At 35.7% G+C, this 14,550-nt stretch overlaps 1 protein-coding gene across 1 annotated transcript; it reads right to left on the bottom strand.

Annotated features, from left to right (window-relative positions):
- Positions 1-3,930: 3,930 nt before the first annotated feature.
- Positions 3,931-7,099, bottom strand: LOC125492328 (uncharacterized). The gene is made up of 6 exons (XM_048634693.1): positions 7,005-7,099; positions 6,693-6,867; positions 6,364-6,530; positions 5,288-5,585; positions 4,953-5,122; positions 3,931-4,456 (listed from the first exon to the last, which is right to left on the bottom strand). The coding sequence occupies exons 1-6, from the start codon at positions 7,021-7,023 to the stop codon at positions 4,296-4,298; spliced, it is 990 nt and encodes a 329-aa protein (XP_048490650.1). The 5' UTR covers positions 7,024-7,099; the 3' UTR covers positions 3,931-4,295.
- Between the last annotated feature and the right edge of the window lie 7,451 nt (positions 7,100-14,550).

Consider the following 14,550-nt stretch of genomic DNA (forward strand, 5'->3'; position numbering starts at 1 on the left):
CTAGGGGTAGTACTGTAGTGGTCAACACTGCTCTTCAAATGGTATCATATACATAATTAATTTTAATGAACATGCAAATTTATTTATTTTTAAGGATGCAAGAGATATGTTTAATAACATTAACTAATTACAACACATATTTTTAATTTGTGGAAACATGGATCATTAAGAGATGTTAGATGAGATGGTGATTCTTTGAAAACCCTTACGTAAGGTTAGAGGTTCGAGCCCAGGCTTCAGCAAATTTATTTTTTAAATAATGACCACTTGACTTTGTTCGTTAACAGACACATGGCAAAATTCTAGTGGCAGGAGGAGAGTGCCACGTAGCGCATTGACATTGTTACGCACGCCTTTTAATATATATGTATAGATATGAGTTCTTTTACAGAAATTAATATGTTTTATATTGAAATTATGTTCACACCCTTATCGTGGCATTGTTAAGTTTATATTGGAAAAAAAAACATAATTATTAGCAAGGGGTGATTATTATATTAATAAATATGAGGTGATAGGTTACATCATTACAAGAATCCGTACCTTTGCTGACCGTCAAAATCGGTCGGTGAAACACTAAAAACCGTCGCTAATATATTTACCGACTGCTGAATGGTCGTTATAGTTCTTGTCGGTAATCCAAAGAAGTTGACTGGCAAACTGTCAGTAAATTATCACCTACCGTTTTCTTAAAATTATCGCCATTACAAATTATTAAAAGGTGGTAGGTAATTAACTCCTACTCTATTGGTTATTTACCTAACGTCTTTAAGCGATCTCTACTCTAGAGAACGGTAGGTAATTACCAACCGTTTTGATTATTATAACGATTGGCTTTTGTACCTTGCGTATCGTACATTGTCGTTAAGCCTACCGATTACAACCATGGAGAAGAGAAAGTTGATTATTCTCACCAGTAATGCTCCATTTTCTGATAGCAAGCCTATAATTCTGAAACCTTGGGATGCTAAAGTTGATTTTTTAAAAGATGAAATTCGAACCATCCCTACATGGATTTAACTCAAATTAGATTTTAAATACTAGGGGGAGAGTTGTTTGTTTAAAATTGCATGGAAATAGATAAGCCTGTTAAATTAGAGGCCACAATAAAGAGGGAGAAGCTTAGATATGCTCCAATGATGATTGAAATTATGTTGGATCAGCAGTTCCCTAGTAATATTTCTTTCATTAATGAATGTGATGCGGAGGTTAATGTCCAAGTGGAATATGAGTGGAAACTAGTCTTTTGTAATAATTGCAAAGGGATAATGTGATGCGGAGGTTAATGTGATGCGGAGGTTAATGTCATAATGGTGAGGCGTGTAAGAGGAAGGCTGGTTATAAAGTTTGGAAGGCCAAACAAGTTCCTGGAGAAGCTGCTGTTAGTGAGCCTCATCGGGAGGAGGAGTTTCAGCCTGTAAGATGTCCAACTCGGAGAAGATGGGAGAATCAAATCCCTACTGTTGTACATAAGGGTTTTGAGGCATTGAATACACAAGTCCAGGAACTATCAAAAAATCGAAATGCTTGGTCTGCAAATTTCTTGTCCTCCACCTAATCTTCAAATTCAACAAATTTAATTTTAGTTGAGTTGAGAAACTGAAATAAATACCAGAACTATAAAAAAAAAAAAAAATCAAACAATCAAATTTTAGATTCTGCCACCACCACGCATTTAAAAAATTTATAACAGTTTCAAAAAATCATTTAACCCTAATTCCTCGAAAAAAATTAAAAAAAAAACACATTAATGAAGATCTAATATTTTCCTGAAAAGATGAAAATTTTAATTCAAGCAAAATAACGCATTAAAAAAAGAAAAATTAAGGCGTTTTACCAATCAACGACCTCACTTTAGGGAAGAAAAATCGAACAAGAAAATCAAATAAAATCCCAAAATTGTAAATTAAAGATTTTTCAGCGTTTGTAAAAAAAATTAACACTAATTCCCAAAAAAAGTCGACAAAAAAAAAACAAAATTATGAATTTTGCCACCACCACACATTATGAAAAAGATTAAAAATTTACCTGGAGTAAAGGAGCTCAACGACATGACGTTTAGATTTTGACTAAATAAGTCGTCGGAAAGTGAGAGTGAAGGACACGCTTAACTGAAAGTGACGATTCATTGGGGAGACGCTTTCGGAGGAGTTGACGTGGAGAGAGAGTGCGAGAAGAGTTGCAGAATTCGTCATCCATGTTTGAGAGGAGTTGGGGAGAGAAAGAAGTGAGGGGAGATTGGTTTTGACGGCTGGTGAGAGAATGAGAGATTGAAAGTATGTATGGTGAAAGTCCAATAAATATGAAACGGGGAAAAGTGGGCTGGGCTTAGTGATATGCGTCGACTCCTAAAGCCCATCTGACGCATTTCGCCTCAAGGCTCCTATATTTTGGCTCGCAAATTTACCACCTCAAAGATCTATATCGGACCATGGGACAGTCCGACGCAAATGGTCTTAATCAGCTGCGTCGCGTGCACCTGAACATCCGACACAAATCTTTTTTTACTCATTTGTTGCGACTATTTGCGTCGGACCTTCGTCAACATCCGATGCAAATCGTTTGTTTATGAACATTTACTTCAGTCTTTCTTATGTTCGATGCATCGCACATAGGGTGACGCGAATTATCATTTTTCTAGTAGTGATATATGCGTAAATATCTTTTTTGTTTCTTTCCAACTCTTATACTTTTATATTTATTACTTATTAAATTATACTCCCTCCGTCCCTAAATACAGTTCTCATTTTCCTTTTTTTATGGTAATTTATGCCAGTACTAGAATCTAAGAGGGATAGTAAATATTTTTTTGTTTATTTAAATAAATGTAGTATGGGAAAAGATGATTTTAGGAAAGAGAATAGAGAATAATTAGTGAAATAGCATTAATTGTAACTAAATATGGAACACGATTTTTCTATATTTTGGTTGAATAAACAAAGAAAAAACCAAAATTCAAGAAGCAAATAAATGATGGGACACGATTTTTCTAGACAAATTACGAAAAAAATGTGGAACTAAATATGGAAATGGGAACTATATTTTGGGACACCAAAAATGGAAATGAGAACTATATTTTGGGACGAAGGGAGTAGTATATTTACACTTTATCTTAAAACTTATGTTTGATACTTATTTTTATAACTTATTGGAACATATGGTATCTTGTTTTTACAACTTATTCGAACTTGACTAAATTAATTAAAAATTATCTAAACTAATTTTTGCAAACAAATTTTTGTTGGAATATTTATAGTTCAATCTGTATGTAAGGTGTGTTTATATTTTATGTTATACTTAGGAGTTGCAGAGGTTATGTAAGAGTAAGAGACAGACTTGTGTTGCATCTCGCGTCGTACTTTGCAGCCCAGGAAAAGTTTCTGTCCGCAAATCCATAAATGCAACATTGTTGGACAGAAGTGCACCGCACCTCGCACGAGGCTTCACTATTATAATATGTGCTTAATGAGTCGGCAAATAACTTAAAGAAAAGCATATATAATATGTGCTTGGAAGTACATCCGGTTACTCGCTATTATGCCCATACACATCTCGAACATTGCCCGTATGACAACGATGTCTGTATGACAAGGAATATGAAGAAGAGCAGCGACAAAATTTCATCATTCGAATTTAAATTGTCTTTGACATTTGCATTGTGTATTGTGTACATGCTTGTTATTTTATGGTAAACGAAAATACTTCCTTGCTTACATGAGGAGAAAACTACTGATAAATTGTTTCAAATTCTAATTTTGTGATGGCACAATATGTCAATATTGGTACTTTCATCTTATATTTTGTTTTTGGATCAAGTTCTTCTAACATGTCGCCCATCGAATTAAGCTTTTTTCCGGTCTGATCTTCCATCATTTTTTTTTCTTTCTCTAATGACGAGAAATAATAATAGTTAAGCAAAAACATATTAAATAAGATCATGATTAACAAACATTACATTAAAATTCAATTAGAAATACAAGCCAAGAAGAAATTGAAACACACTTCCAAATGAAATACAAACGATAAGGCAAATATTATGATATGAAATCATCAGTGTATCTTGAGTATATATGAAAGTGATCCAATCTCATTTAGTAGAATAACAACTTCAAATATTATGATAAGAAAAACATTGTCTTGAGATTGGACCCAACTTTCATATAATTCAGTGATAAACAAAAACAATATCTCAAACATATATTTGCCTATGTTATTATAAACTTGAAATTAGAGAAAACCAATAAATGGTGAGCAAGCAATGTATAATGCTTCATAGATGGTAGATTGTGACCATCTTAACCTTCAGCATCATCGATTATGAAGATGGAATTAAAATGAACTTTCACATCCAAACTTCCTCCTTCAAAAAACCTGTTCGTCGAACTAAAGACCTCATTTCCTTTAATGAATTCAGGAAAACCAGATGAAACCTTAGAATGAGTGAACCAGTCAATTACTGCAAGAAAAAAAAAGTTAATTTGTAAATATAGGATGAAGACTGAAAAATCCCTGAGCCAATAAGCATAAAGATTTAATAATTTTAGTACAGACGCCGTTGTCTATTATCGCATTTCTGTTAACATTATTTTTATTATAAGATGAAGATCCCTTGTAAGTGAGGAGAATTTGAAGATTATACTTTAAAGGGACAAGAATCAAACCCCTCGCCACCATATCGACCTTAGCAAGCAAGGTTGATTTACAAATCCGATGCGTTTACAAAAAGGACTGCATAACTTAGAAGGGGTGGTATTTCTCTCAATATGCATTCGATCGAGTACAATGACTAAATAATTGGGAAGTATGTCTAAAAGTATGTCTTGGATAGACGTACTGGTTTCCAAAGACACATAATATTAAGCAATAGTGTGAAGGATAAATGAAATTTAGAAATACTAATTTAATTAGGGTAAAGAAAATTGAGCATGAAATTCAAAAAAAGATCAACTTACAAGTTTTTTCATTAGCGTATGCTCCGGTATATTTGTTTAAAAGACTGAGCTCAAAATTAACAAGCATGGTGTTTCCATTTGAGAGCTTGTCATTGTCCACAAGTACCAAATATAGGGAAAAATGAGTGCCATTTCCAGATCCATATCCTTCACGATATAATTGTAGTTTCCTATACATATATAATATGTTAAAGTTAAATTTAAAAGAAAATATATAGTACAAAAAAACAATGGAAAATATAGTAATAATTATAATGTACGACTTGTATGTAGCACGAATCGACAAAATTATTTTTGAGAAAATTGGGAAGATAATAATTTTCATTAATACGCACCAAGTGTAAGGTTCACCGTCGAAGCTAGTAACAAATGTGATATTAGAATCCACTGGTTCAGGAGTGTTGTTATCGAAAGGTCCTAGTTTGATAATATTAAATGTACTTCTTGAAATGGTGGTGACATGAGACATCTTTGAGTAGTGAGGTTCAGTGCTGGTAATAGAAATCTCAGCCCCAATGGTGCAACTGTTGTCAACATAAAATCCATTGTCTGGATTCTTAAAATGTTTGAACTCAAGAGCTTGTGCAATTCCCCATTCTTTACCGCGAACATCAAAATGCTTTTCTCCCAAATCTGCATGCCACACATTATTATATTTCGGTACACATATACTTCATTCGTTCTGAAATAAGTGAAACATTTTTACGGATCTGGATCAGCTCTAAGATTCATTAACATACTAAGTACATGAACTTAGCAGTTGATTTTTGGGTTTGCTAGTTAAAACTCCCACCAATTTGCAAACTCAATCCCTTAAAATTAAATCCTTTTGACTAACAGAAAGTTTGCAGTCCTTCTTTCTCACTTGTTGGATCATTTATTACTTAATGTCAATCAAAACACACATTTCAAAACTATAAATAATTTATAATATTTTTTTTTTACATAGCTAAAAATATTAGTATTAATTAGATTTCATCGGAATGTAAAAATGCGACAGGGTGAAATGCATATTGCACGTTTTGGATGATATAATATGCAAATATCATGTTTTTCCTAGCCCTTGACTCTTGAGGGTAGATTTGAATGCTAATCACTCAAGGCCCATGGCCATAAGAAGGGCAAAAAAAATCAAAATAGCGTATATATACTGTTTTAATTCATATTTTACTTTTATATTTGTCACACCTTACTTTGACCATTAATTTCTTGAAGTACTCCTATTATGTTAGGAAAAATTCTTAAACCTAACAAAAAATTTACATCCTCTCACATTTTCTACCTATATATTCATGTTCTAAGTACATGATGGAGGTCAATACGAGAGGATGTACACTTGGGTATAGGATTAATGAGGTCCTTTATGTCTAACTATTGCATTATTATTGTTCCTGAAGTAAAAGGAGCGTACCTTCAATGACTAGATATTCACCACTAGTTTGATCTAATATGAAAAATTTGATGGCGACATTAATTTCTTTGTTTCGACCCGCACTATTTTTTTGCCTCTTTACGTACATGGAAATGTATCCTTTGCCACCTTTTGCCACATTCCCTTCAGGATAGAAGCACATAGTCCTGATCAATTAAAAACAAATAGTAGATCAGTGAAAACTAAACATTATGTGCCCTAAACATGTAATAAAAATTAATGCAACTAAGTGTGATTATGAATCTTTCAACTCAAACATTTATGTGCCTTAGACCCTTATAACTATTATTTATAAATAGAGGAAGTACCATTTTTCATTTCCAGTAGAAAATTCTGGTGTCTCAAATGAAAACTTGTTGGCTTTTTTAAGTGATGCCACAAGCTCATCATACGATTCAATTTCGAAGATGAAGTGGCAAGGCCTTCGTGATCTGAATGTTCGAACTGGTTTACTTGGATCAGTGAAGTCGAAGTCGTAGTTCCCTGAATATTATATTCATCATTCATGGTAGAATATGACCACGTAATTATATTAGGCAACAATTAAAAACCACGTAATTATATTAGACGATAGATAAATAAATAACATGATACTTAAGATGTAATAAAATGAAACATACTGCCTTTCCATTCTTTCATGGTGGAATGAATGAGTTAGTTTGCACAAAGTGTGAGAGAGAGTTGACAATAACAACAGTGTGTTCCTTGTCTTAATTGTGTGGAGAACAGCAAAGGGTGAAGCCGTTTATATAGATTGATCAGTAGCTAGGGAGTGGTTGAAGAAATGATTAAAAAATTAAGATTACTTGACTTTAGAGTATTTTCATTTTTTAATCTCATATTAATTAATATTACAACTAGTTTTAATTTTGTTACACTTGAGCCAATAATAATTCGACAATGATGGGTACTGGGTGTAAGTTCTATTGACTATCAATCTAGCAAGTAATAACAAATAATAATAGAACAACGAAAAACAAAGCAATAAAAGACACAAGAATTGGGAGAAAAACCACGAACCTGCACTAGTAATCGATGACTGTTCAAGAAATATTACAAAAGCACTCCAAGAACTCTCTCTAGCTTTCTCTCTCTTGAATATGAGAATAATAATGAAAAGTACAATTAAAAACGTATTATGGTAAGTCTATTTATACCCACTCGGAAAAACGTGTTTCCGCGTCGAAATCGGGCGACCAATTGCCAAACCAAAATTAGGCGCGAGCCCGATCGGGAGACCCCAGTCGTACTTCGTTCCTTCCCCCGATCGGGCGAACACTCCCAATGCCATCAGTAGGCGCTTCACGAAATCACATTGCGGCACACCTCGTCTCAGGCCCGATCGGGTGAAACCCCTCTACATCAATTTTACGTCTTTTTTCTTCTATGCAATCTCATCTCCACACCCATATACCACCTCGAGCCCGATATTGAAATTATGCTCAACAATCTCCCACTTGGAGATAGGTGTAAGTGAAGAAAAAAAACCTTATACCTTCATCATCCTCTCATTCATCTCAATTCCTAAAGCACCACCTTCGTTAACAATTACCGAAGGCCAACTAAGGTCCTGCACAACTTAGTTTGTCATAACTCACACTCTTAGTGAGCATATCAATTGGGTTCTTAGCAGTTAGCACCCAACACTTTATCCAGATACAACACATTCTTCTCCACTAAACTCCTCATGTAGTGAAAGCGCCGATGAATGTGCTTAGTCCTACAATAATATATGGAATCCTTAGCCAAATGCACTGCACTTTGACTATCACTATAAAGTACCACTTTCTCCTATTTAATGCCCATCCCTTCAAGAAAACCAATAAGCCATTCCATCTCCTTACCTGCCTCCGACATAGCCACACACTCAAACTCTGTAGTAGACAAAGAGATACACTTTTCTAACTTGGACATATCCAGACGTACTTTTGTTTGTATCGATATCTCCATTGAGATCAACATTAACATAACCCTCAAGCTTCACTCCTTTATGCCAGAAGCAAAGCCCCATACCTGAAGTGCCTTTCAAGTATCTTAGTAACCACTTTACAGCATCCTAATGTTTCTCACCTGGAAACAAACCTACTAACAACTTCCATTGCAAAATCAATGTCTGGCCGTTTGCACACCATGACATACATCAAGCTACCAACAACCGAAGCATAGGGAACAGTGGCCATCCATACCTTTTCTACTTCTGTAGTTGGTGGGTGCTCCCTTGTTAATTTGATATCGCTAGGAAGCGGCGAGTTTTTGGGTTTTGCATCTCCCACATTAACCTTTTCAGCACCTTAAGAATGTAACCTTTCCGAGACAACTTCAACATACTAGTAGACTTTTCCCTACAAATCCTCATACCTAAGATTTATGTAGATTCACCAAAATCCTCCATCTCAAATACTTGTGACAACTTTCCCTTCACACTATTTATCACCTCCATGCTAGTACCAGCAATCAACATATTATCAACATACAAAACAAAGTAAACATAATCATTTATATATTTATGAAAATAGCAACAATGATCTCTATCAGCTCTCTTGATCCCACTGCTACACATGAATGTGTCAAACTTTATGTACCACTATCTCGGAGCCTGCTTCAATCCATATAAGCTCCTCTTGAGCTTGCACACTAAGTTCTCCTTTCCTTGAACTTTAATGCCATTGCTTCATGTAGATCTCCTCATCTAGATCACCATGTAGAAACGCGGTCTTAACATCCATCTGTTCTAAGAACAAATTTTCAGCAGCAACAATAGTTAACAAAATACAAATAGTAGTCAACTTCACAACATGAGAAAATATCTCGTTATAATCTACGCCATCCTGTTGTAGGAACCCCTTTACTACCAATCTCGCTTATACCTGACACTTCCATTAGGCTCTTTCTTTAATATGAAGATCCACTTGTTGCTAAGTGTTCTCATACCTGCAGGCAATGCAGACAACTCCCATGTCTGATTCTTTTCTAAGGATTGCATCTCATCTTTTATGGCTAGCTCCCACTTGGATGAGTTAGTCGGATTTATTGCTTCTTTGTATGATTCTAGTTCACCTGCATCAGTTAGTAGCAAATAAAACATATAAGGTGAATATCGATTAGGTGTTCTGGACACCCTTAGCTTGCAGATTTTCTCAAGTCAACTTGAGAGACTATTCTCCCTGTACTAGAACTGGAGCCTCTTGATGGCGTAACAACAATACCATCTGAATTACTTGGCTGTGAGTTATCTGACTCATTTGAATCAGACCCTACATAAGTGTGAGCTTCACCTCTATGTTGCTCAACCCGTTCTGGAACAATGACATCTCTTTCATCAATGCCTTCAGTCTCCACAAACTCCTCCTCATGAACTCCCACTATCACAGTAATCTCAGATTTATCACCATAAACATCCTTATACAACTTAGTCTCATCAAAAGTGACATCACAGTGCCTCAAAATTTTCTTACTTTTAGGTTCCCAACACTGATACCCATACATCTCAGAACCATACCCAATAAAATAACATTTAACAGCCTTTGGGTCTAACTTGTCACATTTCTCAGATTTAACATAAGCAACATAACCAAATAATTTCAGAAAAGAAAGATTTACCTCCTTCCCACTCTAAACTTCCTCTGGTAACTTGAACTTCAATGGAACTGATGGTCCCCTGTTGATCAAGTAAGTTGATGTACTAACCGAATCTTCCCATAATGTTTTTGGTAGCCCTACATGCAACCTCATACTTCTAGCCCTCTGAGTCAGCATCCGGTTCATCCTCTCCGCGACTCCATTCTGTTTAGGTTTCTCTGGAACAATCCTCTTCAGAATGATGCCATTATCCTCATAGAGTTTTATGTACTCTGCCAATTCATACTCACCTCCATTATCAGACTTAATGCACTTAATCTTCTTTTTAGTCTGATTCTCCACCTCAGCTTTCCACTTCCTGAAGGTTTCATGAAGTTCAGGTTTCTTCTTCATGAATAGACCCATACCTTCCAGCTGTGGTAATCAATAAAAGTAACAAAGTAACGTAAGCCTCCAAGGGATTTGACTGGAGAAGGACCCCATAAATTAGTGTGCACGAACTCTAACTTCTCAGATTTCAACTCTTTATTGGCTTTTATGATAATCACCTTTTTATGCTTGCCATAGACACAACTCACACAACATTCCATGTCAACTGATTTCAACCCTGACAATTTGCCACTTGAAGCTAAAATTTTCATCCGTTCCTCACTCATGTGACCAAGTATAGTATGTCATAACTTAGTCTCATCTACTGTAGTTGCAACCAGTGGCGGAGCCAACTGGGGGGACATGGGGACAGATGTTCCCCCAGTTTAAAAATAATTTCTTAAAAAAAAAAAGGAAAAAATTCGAAAAAAAAAACACGCTCAGGGGGGAGTCAAGATGCGTGAAATGTTTTGAAAAAAAAACTGAGAGTGAAGAGACAGACTGAGGAAGAGAGAGAGTGAGAGACTGAGGAAGAGAGATTGAGGAAGACGTCGACCGGAGTCCGGAGATTTAGAGTCGTCGGAGCCGACGACGACGACCGGTGAGGAACGAACTACGAAGTAACGAACACTCGAAGTCTCAAACGACGAACAGGAACGGAAAGTTGCGAGTCTTGCGACGGCCGACGGCTGAAACGAAGCGAAGCCGCGCTCCGCCACCCCCACCGCCCACGCGTCGCCGTCACCGACTACCCGACTCGTCGGCCGCCGTTACATTTTTCAGGCAGTTTGTAAGTTTTCTTAACTAACCCTAAATTTTAGTTTTAGTTTTTTTTAAGGTAATATTTTATATTTACAATTTACATTGTTTGGTTGTGAATTACTGAATTATGATATTTGTGAAATGTTAATTTGTGATTGTGGATTTATGGTTGTTGATTGATTTGTTGAATTGTTGTTGGTTTGGAAATTGGAATTGGTCATGAACTCATGATTTAGGAAATTGTTAGTTTGCGATTTGAAATTTCTAACTAGGAAATTATAAATATGAGTTGATTTATAATTGAAATCAATATTGAATAGTTTGGTTTGAAGAGGAATATTTTGATATGTAATTGATTAATGTTTATCAATTTAATAGGAAATGTCAAGTGATTCACATTCACCTAATTCTAACAAGTCCAAGGCTAAGGGAAAACAACCCAATCTTCGACAATTTCTCTTTAAAAGAATGAAATCCCAAGAAACTTCTTCATCCGCTCATAGTGAAACACCTCAAAATGAATCTCTTTCATTTACCTCTCCTCAAACTCATGATGTTGATATGGATGTTGGTGGTTCAAATACTTGTAATTTTTATTTTTAGTTTAATTTTTTTTGTCATATTTCTTAGATGGTAAGACTATAAGCATTTTGGAATTTTCAATGTAAAACAGTAAGTATTAAACAACTTGTGTTGTATTATTTTTTTTACATATTTTTTTTTCGAATGTTTGACGGTCAAATTTTGTCCCCCCCACTTTGAGAATTCTAGCTCCGCCACTGGCTGCAAGAACCATGTCTGTACACCCTGCAATAGTGTATAGAGTTCTCATCTTAGTACCTCTAGCCAAAATCATGAACCTTTGGAAATTTCCCATTTCCCCTCACAGAACACAGTCTTGTAGCCACACGAGTCAAGTTGACTCACAGAAATCAGATTCTTTGCTACGCCTGGAATGTACCTAACATCTTGCAGTTTTAATGTTCCCCCGTTCGCAGTCCTGATCACCACATCTCCCTTCCCCATAATATCCAAGGTCTTCTCATCAGCAAGATAAGCCTTTCCCAACTTCTTTGCCTTGAAGTCATGGAACAACTCCCTCATGGGTGAAGAGTGAAAAGATGACCCCGAATCTAAGATCCACGACTCCATGGAACTATCAACACTTAAGATCAAAACTTCCTCAATCTCATTATTCGATGCAGAATATATCGATGAGTTATCACTATCCTCCTGTTTATCATTATGGTCAGTTTTCCACCCTTCTTCTTGGGATGTGGACAATCCCTCTTTGGATGACCCTTTTTACCACAATTCCAACAGGTAAAACTAGCCCTGCCTTTTGACTTACTCCGACCCCTTGACTTTGATGTTCCCTGAAAGTTCTTCCTTTTTCTCTTTTGTTTTCCCCTCCCTCTACCCTCAGCACTGCATGCTCCAAATGATTCTCTACTCTCCTTCCTACAAATGATTTCACTAAAAATCAGATCACGGACAACATCATAAATCAATTTTTCTTTACTAGAAGAATTACTAACGACAGTTACTACAGTTTCCCAAGCAATAGCTAAGGAGGGAAACAAAATTAGGACTTTCACTTCATCCTCAAAGACAATATTAACTAGAAGATAATTAACTTATTATTGAATTGAATTCATTAATATGATCAGCAACAAAACTACCATTATTCATCTCTAGATCATATAAACAACACATCAGATATACCTTATTCATAGCCGAGGGCTTTTCATACATATCTGACCGTGCTTTGATCAATCCCGCCTTTGTATTGATACCCTTGACATTGAAAGCCACAGTCCGAGCCAATGTGAAATGCACCACCACCAGTGCCTACCGATCGAGTACCTTGACCTTAGCTCTTCAATGTCATATGGCGTTGCAGACAAGGGTTGATATAGATTCTTATGATATAGGAAGTCTTCGATTTGCATCTTCCAATATCCAAATGTGCCATCAAACTTCTCAATTCTGATCTTCGCATCCTCTATTGTTAATTACTTCTAGATCTAGACAATAATCCAACCTGGCTCTGATACCACTTGTAAGTTCTATTGACTATTAATCTCGCAAGTAATAACAAACAATAATAGAACAACGAAAAACAAAGCAATAAAATACGCAAGAGAACTTTTACATGGAAACCAAAAAAGTGGGAGAAAAACCATGAATCTGCATTAGGAATCGATGAATGTTCAAGAAAGATTACAAAAGTACTCTAAGAACTCTCTCTCTAGATTTCTCTCTCTTGAATATGAGAATAATAATGAAAAGTACAATTATAAACATATTAGGGTAAGTCTATTTACCCACTCGGAAAAAACACGTTTCCGCGTCGAAATAGGTCACCGCCCGATCGAACGACCAATTGCCAAACCAAAATCAGGCGCGGACCCGATCGGACGAGGGACGCCAGGTCTTAGTTTGTTCCTTCACCCGATCGGGCGAACATTCCCGATGCCATCGGGCGCTTCACGACATCACACTATTGCACACCTCGTCTCGCCCCCGATCGAGCGGCATTGCCCGACCTGATCGTGCGAATCCCCTATACATCAATTTTAGGCCTTTTTCCTTCTACGCAACCTCATCTCCACACCTATACACCACCTTGAGCCCCATATTGATGACAATATACCTAACGTTGGGCTTCGAACCTCAATCTTGTAATATGGCCCAGTGGCCTTGAACCATATCATTAATAACATCCCAAATTATAAAAAATAATAATGCATGATATGATAATTCTTAAGCGTTTGGTTCATATAGTGGTATGTGTTTCGAATAAAAAATGAAAATAAAGGTGGTACAAGTTTTGAACTTGATACCTAGCATGTGTTTGGTTTTATTAATGAATATTTTTCTTTTATTTGATACCTAGAGCTATTGGTATGAGCTATATCCCCCATTTGGTTTCTGAACCCCTTACCTTATGAGTTTCAGTTATGGGTTTTAAATCTATCAATTTATTGAAATAAACACTAAGTATGAGTTTTGCTTATTCTAAACCCATACCTCATACTAAAACCATATAAACTAAACATTTTTGCAAGCGTTTAGCATGTTGGCGGTGTCTTACTATATTAGGATTTCTTAGCTTGTCAAGGAAGTATGAAAAAAATTATTATCTTTAAGAAGATATTGCATATTATGCAAACTAATTAGTGTTGTTGTAAAAATGTTATATTTGATACTCCCTCTGTTTTTTAACCTTATCATTTCTTTTACACATCTTCCGATGTACTTCTTTAAATGTAAATATCTTTTATTATATACTCCATCTGTTTCCTAAAGATCTTCCCTCTTTCCATTTAAGGGTATTTTCAAAAGATCTTCCCTCTTTTGCTTTATTCCTTATTTGGCAAAACAAATTTCCCTATTTACCCTCTCATGTCACTATCATATGGTCCACCATTACATTATTAATTCAATTTTACT

Source organism: Beta vulgaris, chromosome 8 (genome assembly GCF_026745355.1).
Source record: "Beta vulgaris subsp. vulgaris cultivar EL10 chromosome 8, EL10.2, whole genome shotgun sequence".
In the NCBI taxonomy this organism is placed as follows: Eukaryota; Viridiplantae; Streptophyta; class Magnoliopsida; order Caryophyllales; family Amaranthaceae; genus Beta; species Beta vulgaris.

Coding starts and splice junctions, on each gene's coding strand:
- LOC125492328 (XM_048634693.1), bottom strand. Junction 5,586..6,363: donor TGAATATCTAGTCATTGAAG/GTACGCTCCTTT, acceptor TGTGGCATGCAG/ATTTGGGAGAAAAGCATTTT. Junction 4,457..4,952: donor ATACGCTAATGAAAAAACTT/GTAAGTTGATCT, acceptor TTTTTCTTGCAG/TAATTGACTGGTTCACTCAT.